The sequence below is a fragment of the Saimiri boliviensis genome, chromosome 6, assembly GCF_048565385.1.
Source record: "Saimiri boliviensis isolate mSaiBol1 chromosome 6, mSaiBol1.pri, whole genome shotgun sequence".
NCBI lineage: Eukaryota > Metazoa > Chordata > Mammalia > Primates > Cebidae > Saimiri > Saimiri boliviensis.
In genome coordinates, this window is record NC_133454.1 from 119,600,043 (window position 1) to 119,621,763 (window position 21,721).

The 21,721-nt window shown below is 38.8% G+C and overlaps 1 protein-coding gene across 1 annotated transcript; it reads left to right on the plus strand.

Moving 5' to 3' along the window:
* The first annotated feature begins 3,474 nt into the window (after positions 1-3,474).
* On the plus strand, positions 3,475-21,062 carry MS4A5 (membrane spanning 4-domains A5). Its single transcript, XM_003920181.4, has 5 exons — positions 3,475-3,730; positions 4,968-5,096; positions 6,549-6,605; positions 7,587-7,739; positions 20,919-21,062. Exons 1-5 carry the CDS (start codon positions 3,578-3,580, stop codon positions 21,027-21,029), a joined length of 603 nt encoding a protein of 200 aa, XP_003920230.1. The 5' UTR covers positions 3,475-3,577; the 3' UTR covers positions 21,030-21,062.
* The last annotated feature ends 659 nt before the right edge of the window (positions 21,063-21,721 follow it).

A 21,721-nucleotide genomic window follows, 5' to 3' on the forward strand; every position in this document is an offset into this window, starting at 1 on the left:
TGATGGGATTAATGCCGTTATATGAAAAGAAACCAGAACTCTCTCTCATGCTCTTTTTCTGTGTGTGTGTGTGTGTGTGTGTGTGTGTGTGTGTGTGTGCATGTGTGCTCACAGGCCTGTGCGCACACAGAGGAAAGACGAAGTGAAGACATAAAAAGAACGCAGTCATTGCCAATCCAGGAAGGGAAATCTCACAAGGAACCAAATTAGCTGACACTTTGACCTTGGAATTCACAGCCTCCAAAAGTATGAGAAATAAATTGGCACTGTTAAAAGGAAGCAGTCATTCTAGCCTGAACAGACTAATATACCCTTTTTCTTCTTGCAGGTTGGGAAAGGGTGTGAGGTCATAAAAATCTCATCTGACCACAATGAAACAAAGTATCTTTTTGTTCTTTAAACATAAAATTCCTAGGTAGCCACAAAGGGAATATCTAATATCTATGTGTAAGTCCAAAAATAGTAATTAGAGTATTTATGTCAGAAGATACAATAGGAAATCCCTGGGGCTGCCTTTGTAGTTTCTGTAGAAGGGTCTTCTATCTTATTTTTAAAGTATACTATATATGCAAGATTGTGCTGATACTACCTTAGAGTAGTGAAGACTTAGGATGATAACCAGCAGGACAATGCAATGAGAAAAACAGTCATCATAGACAGAAGCCCAGACATGCAGAAAAAACTGAGAATTCAATAAGGCAGAAAATCAGAGCTTGAGGCCACTTCAGAATGATAGAAGCCTCAGTTGCTCCCCTTCCCTCCTGTTCACTTGCTCCTTCCAAGAAATGTCTGGAGACATTGAGAGTGACGCTGAACGTTACCGTCATTCATGAAATAAGATTTAAAGACACTATTATTCTTTATCATTTAAAAAAACAAAAGAAAACTAGGGGATTTGGGGACTCCTGGGCAGGTGACATCCGGCCACAAGAGTTGACTGCTCTAACTCGGCTCCCAGAGTTGTTCTCCCCAGAGTACGGATATGGATCTTTTTAAAGGAGGGCTTTGCAACAGAGAAAAACAAAAGAAACTCAAAAACAAAACAAAACAAAAAAATTACTTTCAGTTGCAATAAGAGAAGAATGAGAGAAAGAATACAGTATTTTTCTTAAAACTTTCCAGCAAGGGAGTCAGAGAGAGGCTGTGAGGAAAGGCCTAATCCTATTGACTATGGGTCAGAGAACTTTGATCCCTTGCATCATCATAACTTCTCTGAAATACCTTGCAATAAGAAGCTTGAAATTAAGGCTTACTTTTAGAAGATTAATGAATATAAAGACATACAATATTCCATAAACCACCTTAAGGCTAGAGTACTTTCCTTTAAAAGTGTAGGTTTTGGCAGATTGGAAAAGAAGAAGAAATCCAAGGATATGGAAAATTTTTTAAGTACTCAACAGATACATGTCATCAATGTATGAATGTATTTATTAGCAGAAAGCCACGGAGTTCCACAGCCACCCTGAAATGGAGAAATTATAAAATAATGTCTGGACTGACTCAGTGTGACATTTCCAGTTTATAGCTAAGCTCATAGAAATACATTTAGCCTGTAAAGAATCAACTAAAATGAACTTTGGAAATAATGCAAACATAAAGCAAGACAAAGTATCTGGCCACAATGCTAAAAATGGCAACGATAAGAGAAATAATATGTATTCCTTTTATTTTTATTATTACTACAATTCACTTAGTATCTACTACATTCCAGGTACTTTAAAATTCACTCACAATAACTGTATAACAATTTTTATTCTCATAAAAGAAATGTAATGTTTTTATATATGTAAATTAATAGGTAATTTAGCCTAGACCCCATAACTGGTAAATAGAAGGACGTGGGGTTCATTCTAGGTTTCTCTTCTCCAAAGAGTAAATCTTCCACTGCATCACTAGAATTCGCTTGCATGAATTAAAGAATAATAAACATTAAAGCTACATTCCTACCACTCGTCAGATAACTATTAGAACACTGTGCTAGTCGTCATGCTTAGAGGGAGAAAACATGAAAATCAGGAAAGGTCTAGAGCCAAGTTAAAACCTGAATAATTAGGGTAAAATGGTGTTTTATAAAAGTATGTTGCAACAGAGCGTGCTTAACTTAGGGAATACTAACGCAACATCAGATGATGTTCATGAAGGATAATCACCATTATGATTCAATATCCATAGGAAACGGAACAAGAGATGGGTACATTCAGAGAAAAGAAACTGTGATGGAGGGGTGGTCTTTTCAAATGTTTAACTGGCAAGTGGCTAGAGGCTGTCACATCATGAGGTTCAATTAAGGAAGACCTGATCTCCATAGGAAACACCAGAAAATGACAAGGTACAGTTAAAAATAGGCACAAATTGTTCCCTTCCCTTCATTCTTGGCCTTTCAAGATGAAAATACAGATCCTCCCATGAAGACATTAAGGGGCCTATTTTCTTCCCTTTTGAATCTGGGTTGTCTATGAAATTTGCTTGGCTAATATGACATTAGCACACATGACTCAGCAGAGGTTTGAAAAGTATCTGTGAATTGGAAGAGAACTGAGAGTGTGCCAACTGCCAGAAACATGAGTGAGTCCATCCTAACTCACGTAATTGGGCACTCCACCAGGTGACCACAGTTGCACAAGAGAGCCTGGTAGAGAAGTTCTGAGCAACCCCAGATGAGACAAACCACACACAAGGACCCACAGATATGTAAACAAAAGCCGGTGGTGGTTGCTGGAAGTAACTACATTTTGAGGGATTTGTTACAGTTAAGCTACTTAAATCAGGTGGCAAAAACACAAAGGGACAGGAAAAATAGATGCTATCTATATTTCAAGAAGTGGTTAATTTGTTCTGTGGCCTGAGAGATTTTGCATTCTTGCTGTGTCTGAAGATAGGGAACTGGAATAAATGTGTATCTAGTTTTCTAGTTGCCATTCAGTAATTAAAATGTCTTTTTTTTCTTCTTCTTTGAGACAGAATCTCGCTCTGTTGCCCAGGCTGGAGTGCAGTGGTGCAATTTCAGCTCAAGGAAGCCTCCGCTTCTTGGGTTCAAGTGATTCTCATGCTTCAGCCTCCCAAGTAGCTGGAACTACAGGCATGTACCACCACACCTGGCTAATATTTTATATTTTTAGTAAAGACAGGGTTTGGCCAGGCTGGTCTCGAACTCCTGATGTCAGGTGATCTGCCCGCCTCAGCCTCCCAAAGTGCTGGGATTACAGGTATGAGCCACAGCACTTGGCCCTAAAATGTCTTTATATGTAGATCATCTAGTCCAATCTGGTCAATGTATATATGAGGAATCGAAAACCAGGAGAGAGGATGTGACTTGCCCAAAGTCACGGTAAGTTCCTAACTAAACTAGGGCTACTTGTCAGGTTCTCTGATCCCCATTCCCTGGCATTTTAATTATAGCCATCTTGGGATCTCACGCAGTCCTGAGATTCTATGCCTCTGTGACTCTATGGTTCTATAATTCCAAGACAAAGCAAACAATTCCAGTGCTCCCAGCAACCTTAGCACAAGAAACGAACATGGTCTAGACTGAAGTGCCAACCAAATCCTTTCCTTTGAAATTATCAACAACACCACCATGGATTCAAGCACTGCACACAGTCCAGTGTTTCTGGTATTTCCTCCAGAAATCAGTGGTCCAGAAGATGAGTCAACAGACTTTTCAGCCATGACCTTTTCAACTCAAAGCCCCTTGCAAAAATTATTTGCTACAAAAATGAAAGTCTTAGGGGTAAGTAAGACTTGCCCCTATGTTTATTCTACTGAGGCAGGTAACAGGATAGGGAAATTATCTCTTCGCATATGTTTTAAGGTAGGAGCCCATGCCAATTCTTCTTTTAAGACAAAGTGAATATAGAGTGTTAGTGGGACATTTAGAGAGGATGTTTGGCAAGAACTAATAATGTGGGTCTGTACTTGACAAAAAATGCTGTCATTTAGGACTCACCTACTTAAAAAGTGAGACTACTCAGACTGAGAAGGTGGACTGAGAAGAAGAGAGCAGAGCACACAGATTCACAAGTTTTACACCTTCCATTTTTGCATGTCATTCTCATTAGTCCTCCCTAGCACTTGTCAAACCACTGCTTGGTGTCACAGTGAATCACAAGAGTGGCTCAGAGAGGGAAAAAAATAAATAAACTGAAAAGATGAGGAGTGCTCTGGACCTGAGAGTGTGACAATACCTTAACAGGCTCAGAGAATTGGTCATCTCCAGGCAGAGTTCCTCACAGTCCAATCACACTCGAGGCCAGGCTGGTATAGTGATTTAGAATTCAGTGTTTCTCAAACGTTTGTAATTATGGGCTAAAGAGCTGAAGAGCTTATGAAGGCACAGATTTCCCAGCCTCAGCTGGAGACTGTTCAGTAAGCATGGAATAGGGCCTGATAGTTCTCATTTCTAGCTCCCAGGTGATCCTGATGTTGCCAAACTGTGGACCACATTTTCAGCAGCAATGATTCAGATCATTTTACCTATCATCAAATACTAGATAGCAGAATCAAGAAAGTACCCAAGAGTTGGGGCCGGGTGCAGTGGCTCACGCCTATAATCCCAGCTCTTTGGGAGGCCATGGCAGGCGGATCACAAGGTCAGGAGATCGAGACCATCATGGCTAACATGGTGAAACCCCGTCTCTACTAAAAATACAAAAAATTAGCTGGGCATGGTGGCGAGCACCTGTAGTCCTAGCTATTCAGGAGGCTGAGGCAGGAATCACTTGGATCTGTGAGTGGAGGTTGCAGGGAGCTGAGATCAAGCCACTGCACTCCAGCCTGGGTGACAGAGCGAGACTTCGTCTCAAAAAAAAAAGAAAGGAAGTACCCAGGAGCATCATAAAGGGACTTCTATTATTCTTCCTTTAATTACCAAAAGAGAATAATTGCCAAATCCTTTTAATGAAAAGAAGATCTTCTAAACAGAAGGGCACTTTGTTTTTCCTCACCATAACTTTTCCCTCTATTTGCAGACTATCCAGATCCTGTTTGGAATTATGACCTTTTCTTTTGGAGTTATCTTCCTTTTCACCTTGGTAAAACCATATCCAAGGTTTCCCTTTATATTTCTTTCAGGATATCCATTCTGGGGCTCTGTTTTGGTGAGTATAGTCAATCAAGTTCAATTTGAAGCCATGCTAACCAGGATGTTAGAGAATTCTTAGCAATGAAATAAGCTAGATCCAGTTGTATGATACAAAAGCACAAAAATTTGACTTTGTTGAAATTATTTCCCCATTAATTCATCACAGTCACTGATATTCCACCATCAGGTCTTGAAGTTCCTTTGGGAATATTTCTTTTGCTTGACATTGTTTATTTGGCTATTCATTCATTCAAAATTTGTTACCATCTATTACAAGCCAGATACACAGAGCAAGGCAATGAGCCTCTCCCTCAAAAACCTCTCAGTCTAGCAAGAAAACATGTAAACAGGTTACTTCAAGGCAGTGGGATGAATGTTATTGCAGAGGTGCAGAAAGTGCTTATCTAGGCAGAGACAAAGGAACAATTTATTTTTTACAGAAGTGAGTGGAGAGCGTTTCTCAAATATACCTTTTGAGTGACAGAGAGGTATTTATTCAACCCAATGAAGTCACAATTGATACACATTAACTTAGGACCTAATTTAGTGGCAGATAATGGGCATGACAATGGATTCAGAAAGAAGAAAGCAGTCCCTGAGTTCAAGGTCTCAGTTCAGACAATTGCCAGGAAGTATGATGAGGGAGAATAGACACAGGGGCTGTCTCCATAGGAAAGGCACCAACAAAACAGAGAGGACATTGCCCAGAGACATTTCTAGCTTGAGCAAGTTTTCAAGGGTGAGTGGTTCATCATATGAGGACACCACAGAAGATGGGAGTCGGGATGCCTGAGTGTAAGGATCATGTATTGCATGCCAAGAGAGAAATATGAGCAAAGGCTGAAGGAATGGGAGAGCATTTTCTATTACATGAACTATCAAAGTTCAGCATAGGGAGTGAGGATGGAAAGATGAGGCTGGAAAATACTCACAAAGGGGCTGCAAATTTAAAGATGGATGTCCCGTAATTAGCTTTGAAATTTCCACTAGACAATGATGCTACCACATGTGACCCACTTCCAAGAAAATAATTGGAGCTTTTAAAGAATTAGCAGCACATTTGCTGAAACCCTGCCTTATGTTCCCATCCAAGAGAACACACTGGACTGTGGTAAGATGGAATCCAATCTTAATTATTATAAACTGACTTGACATCACTGTGTCATGAGATCAAAGCTGAGTCCACAATAGCTATCAAAGGAACATGGATGAGCAAACCAAAGCACTGTATCATTTTTTAAAAATGTTAGTGTTCAAATAAATAGGACTAAAGCAGATTTCCAGTCCAGTGTTTTATCCACTAATCCATTTTTGGAAACTCATATAAAGCAACTCACCTTCTCACTTCCCTGAGGAGTGTGCAAACTCAGAAGGCAGGCATGTAAAAGAAATGCATGGAAGTCTACTCTGTAAGAACTCAACATCAGCTAAACATGGCCATCATTAAGATATTTATTCCTCTTAACAGTTCATTAATTCTGGAGCCTTCCTAATTGCACTGAAAAGGAAAACCACAGAAACTCTGGTGAGTTATATTTCTACTTAGTTAAAAATATATTTTGTAATAAGTTACATTTCTACTTTATTAAAAATATATAGCTTTTAAATAATTTATCCTGTCCTTGAAAAAAAATTTAAGTCATTAGGTCACCATAATTCCACAAACTATCAAGTACTGATACCAATAAACAGCATTTGCTTCCTGTTTTTCTAGAATTATAAGCCACTGTGCCAGAAGAGAAAGTCTTTCTAGGTCATCTAGTTCAGTTATTATTTTATGTATGAAGACACTCAGGCTTAGAATTGTTAAATAGCTTGTTAAAATTTCCAGCCAATTAATGGTAGAATTATTTCAATATTCCAGTTACTTATTTTTTGGTTTTTGGGTATTTACTAGGCACTTTGACAGGCACTACTTTGACTCATATAAAAGGCAAACTGTAGACAATCTAAACCATAACAGAATATCAAAATAAAGAATACAGTGCTACTGAATGTAAAGATGTAGATAAGTTATAAGTAGAATATTTTTACTTTACTCAAATAATTGAAGACATAAGATATTACTATGCCAATACATGATTTTAGCAAAGGACTGAAAATCCTTAGTTTTTCATTTTAGGAAGAAATTAAAATGGCAGAGAAGTGCAGAATTTAGTTAAACATAGGAGTCTTAAAACAAAAGTGTAGTTGTAGACCATGACTTTCACCAGAGCATCAAAATGCAATTGTCCTAGGCACACCCTTCCTCCCAACTGAGTGAGAATTAACTTATGCATAGAATATGGGGCATGGAAACATTATTAAAAGTTCACCAGATCTCCTCATTGGGTAGATAAGGGCCTGAAGCCCAAAGATGTGAAGCAATGCACATAGGATCACACAGCTGCCTCGTGTCATTGCGATGCTGTGACTAAGATCCTGCTCTCCATTCTCTGCACTCACTGCTTTGTTTATAGTACAGTCTAGGCCTAAGTCACATTGTTATGTTCTTATTCTATTTCAGATAATACTGAGCCGAATCATGAATTTACTTAGTGCCCTGGGAGCAACAGCTGGAATCATTCTCCTCACATTTGGTTTAATCCTAGATCAAAACTACATTTGTGGCTATTCTCACCAAAATAGTCAGTGTAAAGCCATTACTGTCCTATTCATGGTAAGTATGTTGATCTATATAGTGAGGCGTAAATAGAGAATATTTATTAGCACTCAATCAGCACTATCCAGATAATGCTGTGCATACACATGTATTTTCTTTTACTAACATTTATGAAATCCGTAATATTTGACAGACATTATGCCAGGCATTGTGGAAGAGAAAAACAAACACATTATAACTCCCACCTTTAGGAATTCACAGGAACACAAGAGATAAAACATATACACAAATCAGTGTAATACAAATATAAAATGATATACTAAAAACTTAAAGGTACAGCAGTATGGCTGCAGTTCAAAGTTCCATATGTACATTAGAATCACAGTGGTGTGTTTTCACAGTTTTTGATCTGGTTTTAACAGTCTGAACTTCCGATAAAGAATGATAAGATTAAAAAGAGGCATCTATTTCAGCTCCTTTCAAAATACTACTAAGATTAGTGTAAAAGAATGTAAGCTGGTCAGGAGTTCGAGACCAGCCTGACCAACATGGTAAAACCTCATCTCTACTAAAAATATAAAAATTAGCCGGGTGTGGTGGTGCATGCCTATAATCCCAGCTACTCGGAAGGTTGAGGCAGGAGAATCATTTGAACCCAGGAGGTGGAAGTTGTTGTGAGCCGAGATCATGCCACTGCATTCTAGCCTGGGTGACAAGAGCGAGACTCCATCTCAAAAGAAAAAAAAATAATAATAATGTAAAAGGGTTGATCCACATGGAGAGAAAAAGGGAGTTAACAAACTCATCAAAAATTGCTGAGGAAATTGAAAACCCACTCCCTAAGGCAAAGGGATTCCTAATAGAAGATATTTCTTATGGCAGAGCCTAAGAAATACTTGACATTTGAATGCACCAAGTTCATAGAAAGCAGGACTGAGGCTAGGCAAAGTGGCTTACATCTGTAATCCTAGCACTTTGGGAGGCTGAGGTGGGCAGACCATAAGATCAGGAGATTAAGACCAGCCTGGCCAATATGGAGAAATTTTTAGTGTCTACTAAAAACGCAAAACTTAGCTGGGGGTGGTGGTGCACCTGTAATCACAGCTACTCAGGAGGCTGAGTCAGGACAATTATTTGAACCCAGGAGGCGGAGGTTGCAGTGAGCTGAGATTGCACCACTGTACTCTGAGAGAGAGAGAGAGAGAGAGAGAGAGAGAGAGAGAGAGAGAGAAAGAAAAGAAAGAAAGAAGGAAGAAAGGAAGGAAGGAAGGAGAAAGGAAGGTAGTGAGGGAAGGAGGGAGAAAGAGAAAAAGAAAGGAAAAAAAGCAAGCAAGCAAGCAGGACTGAGGAACAGAAAATAGGGAGACTGCTTTTGGTGATGGTAAGTATGGATATTTGGATCAACTCTTCTCTGAAAACAAAAGTTTTATATTAAAAGACAAAAAAAATGAACTTAAAGGCATTAAAAAGCTGAAACATCAGCTGGAACTACTGGATCAATTTTTAGATGAAAGCCTGCAACCTGAAATTTACAAGTGGAATTCTGAAGAGCGCCAAAACTGCTTATACCTTCAGGCCCATTTGCCAGTGATATCCATTTGGAATCCAATCCCTGGCCTGTGTAGACTGAAAGAGAAAAAAGACAAGGCTTCATTCATATCCACTCAAGGGACCAAGACTTAAAAGAGACTTTCTCCACATTAAACTAGGTCTTTGATAGGCTACTATGCTCTTCAGGTAAAAGCAAAAAGATATACAAAGTACCCTGCCCCAAAATAGCAGAGAAGTCTTGCTGAACAAAGTTGAAAAAGTATTTGAAAAGTGGCCATAGACCAAACCCCTCAACAACCTCCTCACATGCCCTGATCCCCAATGATCTTTGCTAAACATGAACTGCGTAAGCCAAATACTCCACCTGAATTTGGTCTTCATATGTGTGCCCCTGGTACCTGACAGAAGCAAAACCAAAGTTTATCTAGTAGAAAAATGTCACTAATCTTAAGAAATTCCTATAAAATTTTCCATTGAAAATTAACAGTAAGCACTCAAGGAGGCATAAAAATAAGTAAGACAATGCGAATAACAACTAATAGAAACAGAATATAACAAAAACAAAACCACCCATACATTTCTGATAGTAAGTATATTTGAAGAGATTTTAAAACCACAATACTTATCATGTTTTCAGAAATAATAAACTTTAAACTACCTTGGGGAATATAAAATTATAAAAAGCAAAATAGAAGATTTTCTATTTAGAACTATTATGTACCCATAAAAATAGAAAATCAAAAAATTGAAAATTAAAAAAAAGATTGTCCCAGTAAATAAAAGTTAAAAAAAAAAAAAAAAAAAAAAACCACGACTGAAGTCTGTTTACAAGAAACAGCTACACTAGTAACAAACAAATAGACTTAAGAATCATTAGTATCCATAGGATAGGGAACTTCCTATAGTAAAAGGGTCAATCCACAAGAGAAACATTACATTTCTAAGTTTAAAGGCTCCTAATAACAACTCAAAACCAACAGGAAAAGCTAACTCAACTGAAAAATGTGAGTAGAGAAAACTAAAATCAGCACATGAAATTTCAGCACACATTTCTCAGCAACTGAAAGAATATGTAGAAAGACCATAAAATTATAGGATTTTGAACACAATTGATAAAACTGACCTAAATGTCATATATAGAACACTACACCAAACAACTACATAATACTGTCAACTGACATTTTTAATTGACAGATAAAATCATATGTATTTATTGTGTATATTTTGAAGTACATATATACATTGTGGTATGTTTAAACCTCGCTAATTAACAAAGGCATTACCTACTATAGTTATCACATTTGCAGTGAGAACACTTAACATTCACCATCTTTGCACTTTTAAGAATACAATAGCCATCATTCTCAGCGAAATAACACGGGGACAGAAAACCAAACATCGCATGTTCTCACTCATAAGTGGGACTTGAACAATGAGAACACATAGACACAGGGAAGGGAACATCACACACTGGGGCCTGTTGGGGGTTAGCGGGACAAGGAGAGGGAGATCATTAGGACAAATGCCTAATGCATGTGGGACTTAAAACCTAGATAACAGATTGATAGGTGCAGCAAATCATCATGGCACATGTTTACCTGTGTAACAAAGCTGCGCATCCTGCACATGGATCCCAGAACTTGAAGTAAAAATTTTTAAAAATATAATATACTGTCATTACTGTCCTGCTGTACAACAGATCACTTGAACTTATTCCTCCTATCTAACTAACTGGTGGAAGTGGGAAGACAATGGAATTATATCTTTAAAGTGCTAAACAAAATAATGCCAACCTAGAAATCTAGGCCTGGTGAAAATGTTCTTCAAAAATGAAGGTGAAATAGCTGGGCACAGTGGCTCAGGCCTGTAATCCCAGCACTTTGGGAGGCTGAGATGGGCAGATCACTTGAGGGCAGGAGTTCAAGACCAGCCTGACCAACATGGTGAAACACTGTCTCTATACTAAAAATACAAAAATTAGCAGGGCATGGTGGCACACCTGTAATCCCAACTACTCAGGAGGCTAAAGCAGGAGAATCACATGAACCCAGGAGGTGGAGGTTGCAGTGAGCAGAGATTATATCACTGCACTCCAGCTTGGGTGACAGAGTGAGACTTCATCTCAAAAAAAGAAAACAAAGAAGACTGACAAAATTGAGAGATTTTACTTGGAACATTTTCAACAATTAACCATATGCTGAGCCTGCAAGCCTCAACAAAATTCAAAGGATTAAAATTCGCTGAAAACAATGGAATTTAATTAAATGTCCATTTTTAAAAGGCAAAAATAAATCCCAAAAACTGCTTTGAAATTCTAAGTTATACAGGGCTCAAAGAATTTACAATAGAAATAAAAATATATTAAAAACAAATTAATATAAATATTTATATAAATTGATTACAACTAAAGCATGATTAATGGAAGCTTTATAAACTCAAATGCAAGTATTGGGAAAGAAAACAGACTAAAAAATAAATTATCTAAATATTCATATCAAGAAATTAGATTAAAAATTAAATTTAAAGAAAATGAAAGAATTCGGATATAGTATTCTATAATAGAGATAGCAAAGAGTAGAGATAAAAACCAATGAACGGGAATGCCAGGAAGATGGCCACCTAAGAACAGCTCAGGACTTCAGCTCCCAGTGAAAGTGCAGAGGGTGAGTGGACGCCGCATTTCTAGATGAATTTTTATTGCCCACAGACCAGGAGATACCCAGGCGGAGGGGTTGCCAGCACCGCAGTCCCGGCCAGTGTGGTTGTTTTGGCCCCCCACGGGGCTGATTTGGCCCGCGCAGCTGCTTAGACCACACCCTGCTGCGGTGGTTCTCCGTACAAAAGCCACTGGTCTGGGAGCCCTCTTAGCTGGCAATCAGAGCCCTGAGATGGCAGAGTTGCCCATTCATCTGAAATAGTGAGCCAGGCCAGGAGATTGCTAGGCAAAAAATCTGCCAGGAGCCGGCGCTGCTGTTTGAGCCGACTCAGTGAGTCCCAGCACAGGAGATCCCGGCGCCTTTTCAACAAGTGACTGGAACGCGGGGTCGTTCAACTTAAAAGATTCTGAGTCAGGGAGCCAGGTGATCAGGCTCAGTTGGTCCCACCCCTCCACTCTCAACAACAACAAAAACAAAAACAGTAATTGGAAACCCTCTGGGTTGAGCCCTCCAAACCAAGCACAGCTGAACCAGGACGGTCCGGCTCCGTGGGGGAGGGGCTTCTGCCATTACTGAGACTCTCCACCACTACAGAGGCAGGCCTCCGTCGCCGAGGCAACCCGCCATTGCCGAGGCAACCTGCCATAACAGAGAGAGTCCGCCATAACAGAGGCGGGGCCACCGTTGCCAAGACAGTTCTAACTATGCCCATATAAACAGGACTGCAGGGAAGAGCACAGGGCAGCTGGGCAGAGCCCAAAGCAGCTCAGCAAAGCCTCTGCAGGCAGGCAGTGGCTAGGTGTGCTGCTATCTGGGCCGGTCAGACCTGAGAGAAAAATCAAAAAAGGCAGTAGTGCAACGGAAACTCATAAAGCTCCAACTCCCTGGGACAGAGCACCTGGGAACAAAAAGTACTTTATGAGTTCAGCTGCAGCAGACCTAAATGTACCTGCCCAGCAGCTCTGAACGAACAACAGAGCTCACAACTCAGGATTTAAGCCCCAATAAAAGAGAGACTGCCTCCTCAAGTAGCTCCCTGACCCCCATAGATCCAAAGACTCACCTCATAAAGGAGAGAACAGACTGACAGTTGGCAAGCATCCTTCTGGGACAAAGATAGCGGAAGAGGAAACTGGTAGCAACCCTTACTGTTCTGCAGCTGCTGCAGGTGATCCCCAGGCAAGCAGGGCCCGGAGAGGACCTCAGCAGTCCTACAGCAGAGGGGCCAGACTGTTAGAAGGAAAGCTTAAAAATAAATAAATAAATAAAAAGAAGTACCTTCAGCATCCACGAACTAGAAGCTCGCTCAGAGACCCAATCTGAAAGACAGTAACTACAAAGACAACAGGTGGATAAACCCACAAAAATGGGAAGAAACCAGCGCAAAAAGGATGAAAACTCCCGAAACCAGAACACCTCTCCTCCTAAAAGTGATCACAACTCCTCACAAGCAAGGGAACCAGACCGGATGGAGAAGGAGGGTGATGAAATGACAGAATCAGACTTCAGAAGGTGGGTAATAAGAAACTACAGTGAGCTAAAAGAACATGTTCTAACCCAACGCAAAGAAACTAGGAACCTAGAAAAAAGGTTGGACAAAATGCTAACGAGAATGGACAGCATAGAGAGGAATATAAGTGAATTAGTGGAGCTGAAAAACACAACACGAGAACTTCGTGAAACCTGCACAAGCTTCAACAGCCGAATTGAACAAGCAGAAGAAAGGATATCAGAGGTCAAAGATCAACTCAATGAAATAAAAAGAGAAGGCAAGAACAGAGAAAAAAGTGCAAAAAGGAATGAACAAAATCTTCAAGAAATGTGGGACTATGTGAAAAGACCTAATCTACATCTGATAGGTGTACCTGAATGTGATGAAGAGAATGAATCCAAGCTGGAAAATACTCTTCAGGATATTATCCAGGAAAACTTCCCCAACCTAGCAAGGCAGACCAATATTCAAATACAGGAAATACAGAGAACACCACAAAGATATTCCTCAAGAAGAGCAACCCCAAGGCACATAATTGTCAGATTCACCAGGGTTGAAATGAAAGAGAAAATGCTAAGGGCAGCCAGAGAGAAAGGTCGGGTTACCCACAAAGGGAAGCCCATTAGACTCACAGCAGATCTCTCAGCAGAAACCCTACAAGCCAGAAGAGATTGGGGGCCAATATTCAACATCCATAAAGAAAAGAACTTTCAACCCAGAATCTCCTATCCAGCCAAACTAAGCTTCATAAGTGAAGGAAAAATAAAATCCTTTGTGAACAAGCAAGCACTCAGAGATTTCATCACCACCAAACCTGCTCTACAAGAACTCCTGAAAGAGGCTCTACACATATAAAGGAACAACCAGTACCAGCCACTCCAAAAACACACCAAATGGTAAAAGAGCATCAACACAATCAAGAATCTGCATCAACTAACCAACAAAACAGCCAGGTAGCATCAAAATGACAGCATCAAATTCACACATAACAATACTATCCCTAAATGTCAATGGACTAAATGCCCCAATCAAAAGACACAGACTGGCAAATTGGATAAAAAGCCAAAACCCATCAGTGTTCTGTATCCAGGAAACCCATCTTACATGCAAGGATACACAAAGGCTCAAAATAAAGGGATGGAGGAAGATCTACCAAGCAAATGGAGAGCAAAAAAAGCAGGAGTTGCAATTCTCATCTCTGATAAAATAGGCTTTAAAGCAACAAAGATCAAAAGAGACAAAGAAGGACATTACATAATGGTAAAAGGATCACTGCAACAAAAAGAGCTAACGATCCTAAATATATACGCACCCAATACAGGAGCACCCAGATACATAAGGCAAGTTCTTAATGACTTACAAAGAGACTTAGACTCCCACACAATAATAGTGGAAGACTTTAACACCCATTGTCAATATTAGACAGATCAACCACACAGAAAATCAACAAGGATATCCAGGACCTGAACTCAGACCTGGAACAAGCAAACCTAATAGACATTTACAGAACTCTCCACCCCAAATCCACAGAATAAACATTCTTCTCAGCACCACATCACACCTACTCTAAAATTGACCACATAATTGGCAATAAATCACTCCTCAGAAAATGCAAAAGAACGGAAATCATAATAAACAGTCTCTCAGACCACAGTGCAATCGAGTTAGAACTCAGAATGCAGAAACTAACTCAGAACCGCACAGCTTCATGGAAACTGAACAACTTGCTCTTGAATGTTGACTGGATAAACAATGAAATGAAGGCAGAAATAAAGATGTTCTTTGAAACCAATGAGAATGAAGACACAACATACCAGAATCTCTGGGACACATTTAAAGCAGTCTCTAGAGGAAAATATATATCAATGAGTGCCCACATGAGAAGAAAGGAGAGATCTAAAATTGACACCCTATCATCAAAATGGAAAGAGCTAGAGGAGCAAGATCAAAAAAACTCAAAACCTAGCAGAAGACAGGAAATAACTAAGATCAGAGCAGAACTGAAGGAAATAGAGACACAAAAAACTCTTCAAAAAATCAATAAATCCAGGAGCTGGTTTTTTGAAAAGATCAACAAAATAGACAGACCACTAGCCAGATTAATAAAAAAGAAAAGAGAGAATAACCAAATTGATGCAATAAAAAACAATAAAGGGGATATCACCACAGATTCCACAGAAATCCAAACCATCATCAGAGATTATTGCAAAGAACTCTATGCACATAAACTAGTAAACCTGGAAGAAATGGATAAATTCCTGGACACCTGCATCCTCCCAAGCTTAAACCCGGAAGAAGCTGAAACCCTGAATAGACCAATAACATGGTCTGAAGTCGAGGCAGCAATTAAGAGCCTACCACCCAAGAAAAGCCCAGGTCCAGATGGGTTCACAGCCAATCCTACCAGACATACAAAGAGGAGCTGACACCATTCCTTCTGAAACTATTCCAGACAATCCAAAAAGAGGGAATCTTTCCCAAATCATTTTATGAGACAAACATCATCCTGATACCAAAACCCGGCAGAGACTCAACAAGAGCAGAAAATTTCAGGCCAATATCTACGATGAACAGAGATGCAAAAATCTTCAATAAAATACTGGCAAACTGATTGCAGCAGCATATCAAAAAGCTCATCCACCATGATCAAGTAGGATTCATCCTGGGGATGCAAGGCTGGTTCAACATATGCAAGTCCATAAATGTAATTCACCACAAAAACAGAACCAAAGACAAAAACCACATGATTATCCAATTGATGCAGAGAAGGCTTTTGACAAAATTCAACAGCCCTTTATGCTAAAAACCCTCAATAAACTAGGTATTGACGGAACGTATCTCAAAACAATAAAAGCTATTTATGACAAACCAACAGCCAATATCATGCTGAATGGGCAAAAACTGGAAGCATTCCCTTTGAAATCTGGCACTAGACAAGGATGCCCTCTTTTACCACTCCTATTCAGTACTCACCACTCCTATTCAATATAGTACTGGAAGTTCTAGCAAGAGCCATCAGGCAAGAAAAAGAAATAAAGGGTATCCAAATTGGAAAGGAGGAAATCAAATTGTCTCTATTTGCAGATGACATGATTGTATATCTAGAAGACCCCATCATCTCAGCCCAAAATCTCCTGAAACTGATAAACAACTTCAGCAAAATCTCAGGATACAAAATCAACGTGCAAAAATCACAAGCATTCCTATACACCAGTAACAGACTTAAAGAGAGCCAAATCAAGAACGAACTGCCATTCACAATTGCTACAAAGAGAATAAAATACCTAGGAATACAACTAACAAGGAACGTAAAGGACCTCTTCAAGGAGAACTACAAGCCATTGCTCAACGAAACAAGAGAGGAAACAAACAGATGGAGAAACATTCCATGTTCATGGTTAGGAAGAATCAACATCGTGAAAATGGTCATACAGCCCAAAGTAATTTACAGATTCAATGCTATTCCATCAAGCTACTAATGACCTTCTTCACAGAACTGGAAAAAAAGCACCTTAAACTTCATATGGAACCAAAAGAGAGCCCGCATAGCCAAGTCAATTCTAAGCAAAAAGAACAAAGCAGGAGGCATCACACTACTGGACTTCAAACTATACTACAAGGCTACAGTAATCAAAACAGCATAGTACTGGTACCAAAACAGAGATATAGACCAATGGAACAGAACAGAGGCCTCAGAGGAAATACAACATACCCACAACCATCTGATCTTCGACACACCTGACAAAAACAAGCAATGGGGAAAGGATTCCCTGTTTAATAAATGGTGTTGGGAAAAATGGCTAGCCATGTGCAGAAAGCAGAAACGGGACCCCTTCCTGACACTTTACACCAAAATTAACTCCAGATGGATTAATGACTTAAACATCAGGCATAACACCATAAAAACCCTAGAAGAAAATCTAGGCAAAACCATTCAGGACATAGGTGTAGGCAAGGACTTCATGACCAAAACGCCAAAAGCAATGGTAACAAAAGCCAAAATAGACAAATGGGACCTAATCAAACTCCACAGCTTCTGCACGGCAAAAGAAACAGTCGGTAGAGTGAATTGGCAACCAACAGAATGGGAAAAAATTGTTGCAGTCTACCCATCTGACAAGGGGCTGATATCCAGAATTTACAAAGAACTAAAACAGATATACAAGAAAAAAACAAACAAGCCCATTCAAAAATAGGCAAAGGATATGAACAGATACTTTACAAAAGAAGACATACAGGAGGCCAACAAACATATGAAAAAATGCTCATCATCACTGGTCATTAGAGAAATGCAAATCAAAACCACATTGAGATACCATCTCACACCAGTTAGAATGGTGATCATTAAAAAATCGGGAAACCACAGATGCTGGAGAGGATGTGGAGAAATAGGAACACTTTTACACTGTTGGTGGGAATGTAAATTAATTCAACGATTGTGGAAGACAGTGTGGCAATTCCTCAAGGACCTAAAAATAGAAACCCCATTTGACCCAGCAATCCCATTACTGGGTATATATCCAAAGGATTATAAATCATTCTACTATAAGGACACGTGCACACGAATGTTCATTGCAGCACTGTCCACAATAGCAAAGACCTGGAACCAACCCAAATGCCCAACGATGATAGACTGGATAGGGAAAATGTGGTACATATACACCGTGGAATTTTATGCAGCCATCAAAAACGATGAGTTCACGTCCTTTGTAGGGACATGGATGAACCTGGAAACCATCATTCTCAGCAAACTGACACAAGAGCAGAAAATCAAACACCACATGTTCTCACTCATAGGCGGGTGTTGAACAATGAGAACACATGGACACAGGGAGGGGAGCACTACACACTGGGGTCCGTTGGGGGGAAATGGGGGATGGACGGGGGGTGGGGAGGTGGGAAGAGATAGCATGGGGAGAAATGACAGATACAGGTGAGGGGACGGAAGGCAGCAAACCACACATGTGTGTACCTATGCAACAATCTTGCATGTTCTTCACATGTACCCCAAAACCTAAAATGCAATAAAATATAATAAAATAAATAAAAAACTAATGAACTACAACACAAACAATAGATAAGATAAAATAAAGCTAAAATTTTGATGTTTGAAAAACTAATAAAATTTATAAACTAGGTATTAAAAAAAGAGAAAACACAAATTATCATTATCAGAAATGATGGTATATCACTATAAATACAATAGCCAGGAATATACAAGAATATTATGAACATAAAAATTATTTGATGCTTTAGATGAAATGATCATAAAAAATATTTGATGCTTTAAATGAATTGACAAATTCCCTATAAAACCTACCTACCAAAACTATGCAAAACCACCTGCCATGACTAACACAGAAAAAAATATATATATATATGACTAGTCTTATATCTAATAAAAAAATCAAACACATAAGTTAAAACTTTCTCTCAAAAAAGAGAAAGCAAAGCCTTGCAGGAGCAGACTAATTCTTCCAAACATTTAGAAAAGAAACATTAAACTATTTCCAAGTTCACTTCTCAACTCACAAGTATTTTTGTGAGGCTGTCTTTCCCAAGTTCGACATGAAAATATGATAAGGACATTATAAAATATTTAAAAGTTACAGATAATTCTATCTTGTAAACGTGAATAAATCTGAAACAAAATATTAGAAAATCAAATTCAGCATTTTACATGATAATATGCCATGGCCAAGTCACTGGACACCAGAAGTACACAATTGATTTTATATTCAAACATGAATCAGTGATCCACCTAAATGTGAAATCCTAAACTATAAAGCTTGAGGAGGTGAGCTGCAGGGAACTTAGGAGAATTTCTTCACCACCTTGGGAGTAGACTAAGCTTTCTTAGATAGAACCTAAAAGGACTAACCAGAGGGGAAAAATAAAATAAAATGAACTACCAAAGTACAGAAAGGGAGAAAATTTCCTCTCTCTCTCCCTTTCTCTCTTTCTCTCTTTCTCTCTCTCTCTCTCTCTCTATATATATATAATATATATTATATAATATATATTTATTATACATATATTTATATATGTATATTATATATATATTATATATTATATATGTATATTATATTATATACATATGTATACATATAATCTCACAAAATACCCATATCCAGAATATATTAAGCCTTCCCAAAAATCAATAATAAAAGGCCAAAAATAGAGAGTAAGACTTGGGCAAATATTTCACAAAGAAAGATGAATGAATAGCTAGTGAGCATGTGAGAACATGCTCAACATTATTAATCATCAGATAAATACAAATTAAAATCACAATAAGACACTACTCCATACCCACTAGAATCATTTTAATTAAAAGGACCAGCAATACCAGGTGTTGGAAGGAATGTGAAGCAACTGGAACTCTTAAACCTTATGGTGGAAATGGAAAATGGTAATGTAAAATGGTTCAACCACTTGGAAAACTATTTGGTGTTTTTTAACAAAGTTAATCATACACCTACTTTATGTCTCATGATACATATGAAAACGTTTATAGCAGCCCTATTCATCATAGTTAAAACTGGTAAGGAATTCAAATTTCTATCAACAACAGAATGGCTAAAAATATATATAATTTATATATAATTATTCAAATAATAGAATACTTTTCAGCAATATAAAAGAACATACTGACACATAAAGCAGCATGAATGAATTTCAATTTATTATATTGAGTCAAACAATTTCAGATAGAAAATAAACGGGCAAGTTTAACATGTGATGTTAGAAATCAGAAGGGTGGTTGGCTCTCAGTCGGGTGGGAGAATTGATTGGGAAGGGACACAAGAGAACCTACTGGGGTGATAAAAATGTGATATGCCTTGATGTGGAAAGAAAAAAAGATAAAATACACTTGTTTTCTTTTTTGAGATGGCATCTCACTCTGTCACCCAGACTGGAGTGTGGTGGCACAATCTTAGCTCACTGCAACCTCACCTCCCGGGTTCAAGAGATTCTCCTGCCTCAGCCTCCCAAAAAGCTGGGAACATAGGTGTGCACCACCCTGCCCAGCTAATTTTTACATTTTTAGTTGAGACTAGGTCTCACCATGTTGGCCAGGATGGCCTTGATCTGTTGACCTCATGATCTGCCCGCCTTGGCCTCCCAAAGTGCTGGGATTACAGGCATGAGCCACTGGGCCCAGCCTCCTTTTTTATTTTTAATTCCATCTTGATCCTGTTTCTTCACATTCTTTCCTTCCTGTTCATTAGACCACCTTTTATATATGCATTTCTTTGCATTTCATGCATTTATAAAATGGAGTATTTCCTACATATACAAATCAAAAATCATATTATTTTATATGCCTTTCTCTAAAAATATAATATTCTATGCTATGGTATGCTAAAATAAATGTATATTCCCATGATCCTCCACTGATTTGATTCCTAAGCATCAGATACACTTGAGATACATGGGGGAGTTTTTATTACGTGGGCATCACTACATCATTATCATCAGAAAAACCATTACTGCACTAACATCATTACTCTTTGTTTTCTTCTTCTGTTACAGGGAATTTTGATTACATTGATGACTTTCAGCATTATTGAATTATTCATTTCTCTGCCTTTCTCAATTTTGGGGTGCCACTCAGATGACTGCGATTGTGATCAATGTTGTTGACTAGCACTACGGGAATAAAGATGTGTCATAATATTATTTAGCAATGACTTCTGCTTGTAAGGAAAAGCCAAAGGACATATAGAATCTTAAGGCTGAGAACTCTGAAGCAAAGGGATGTGGCTCAAATGTCAGGGCCACCACCTGCGGGGGTCTGTCCTGCAAACCCGGACTCAACAATGGATGAATAAAGTATGCTGACACACAGATATTATGCTTTGCCAGTTTGACTGAGTGTCTGGGTTGCTTGCAGACTCCCTGGAGAGTGCTGTAAACAGTTGTGACTGCCAGCCTTCACCAGCCAATGAGACTCACATTAATTCAGTAAAATTTAATAACAGAGGCTCTTAAGTCAACACACCTGCAGAGTAAGATTAAAGGCCAGGTTCTGAGCCTAAAGAAATTAGAGGGTAATCTCCCCAGTCGACCTCCCCACAAGAGGGCCATCCAGCTCAAAGTTTAGTTTTAAGACCACATGAGTAAACAAGTTATTCAAATAAACCCCCCATATGCCCTAGCTATTTGCTTTTCTTATTAACTAAATGTAAAGGGGATTTAGATTGCTTTCAGTTGAAACTTCTACTGAAACTATGCGAAAACCTCTCAGCCTTCTAAGAAGGTGTGTGATTATTCCTTAGAGCTATCGCTAATATTTTTTCCTTAATATTTTTGCCACCACCCTGAGTGAAACTCCC

What these genes read in the sequence shown, in the direction of transcription:
- MS4A5 (XM_003920181.4), top strand. Translation starts at nt 3,578, where the DNA reads ATGGATTCAAGCACTGCACACAGTCCAGTGTTTCTGGTATTTCCTCCA. An exon ending in CATTCTGGGGCTCTGTTTTG is followed by an intron (nt 5,097 to 6,548) that starts GTGAGTATAGTC and finishes TCCTCTTAACAG; the next exon opens with TTCATTAATTCTGGAGCCTT. An exon ending in CCATTACTGTCCTATTCATG is followed by an intron (nt 7,740 to 20,918) that starts GTAAGTATGTTG and finishes CTTCTGTTACAG; the next exon opens with GGAATTTTGATTACATTGAT.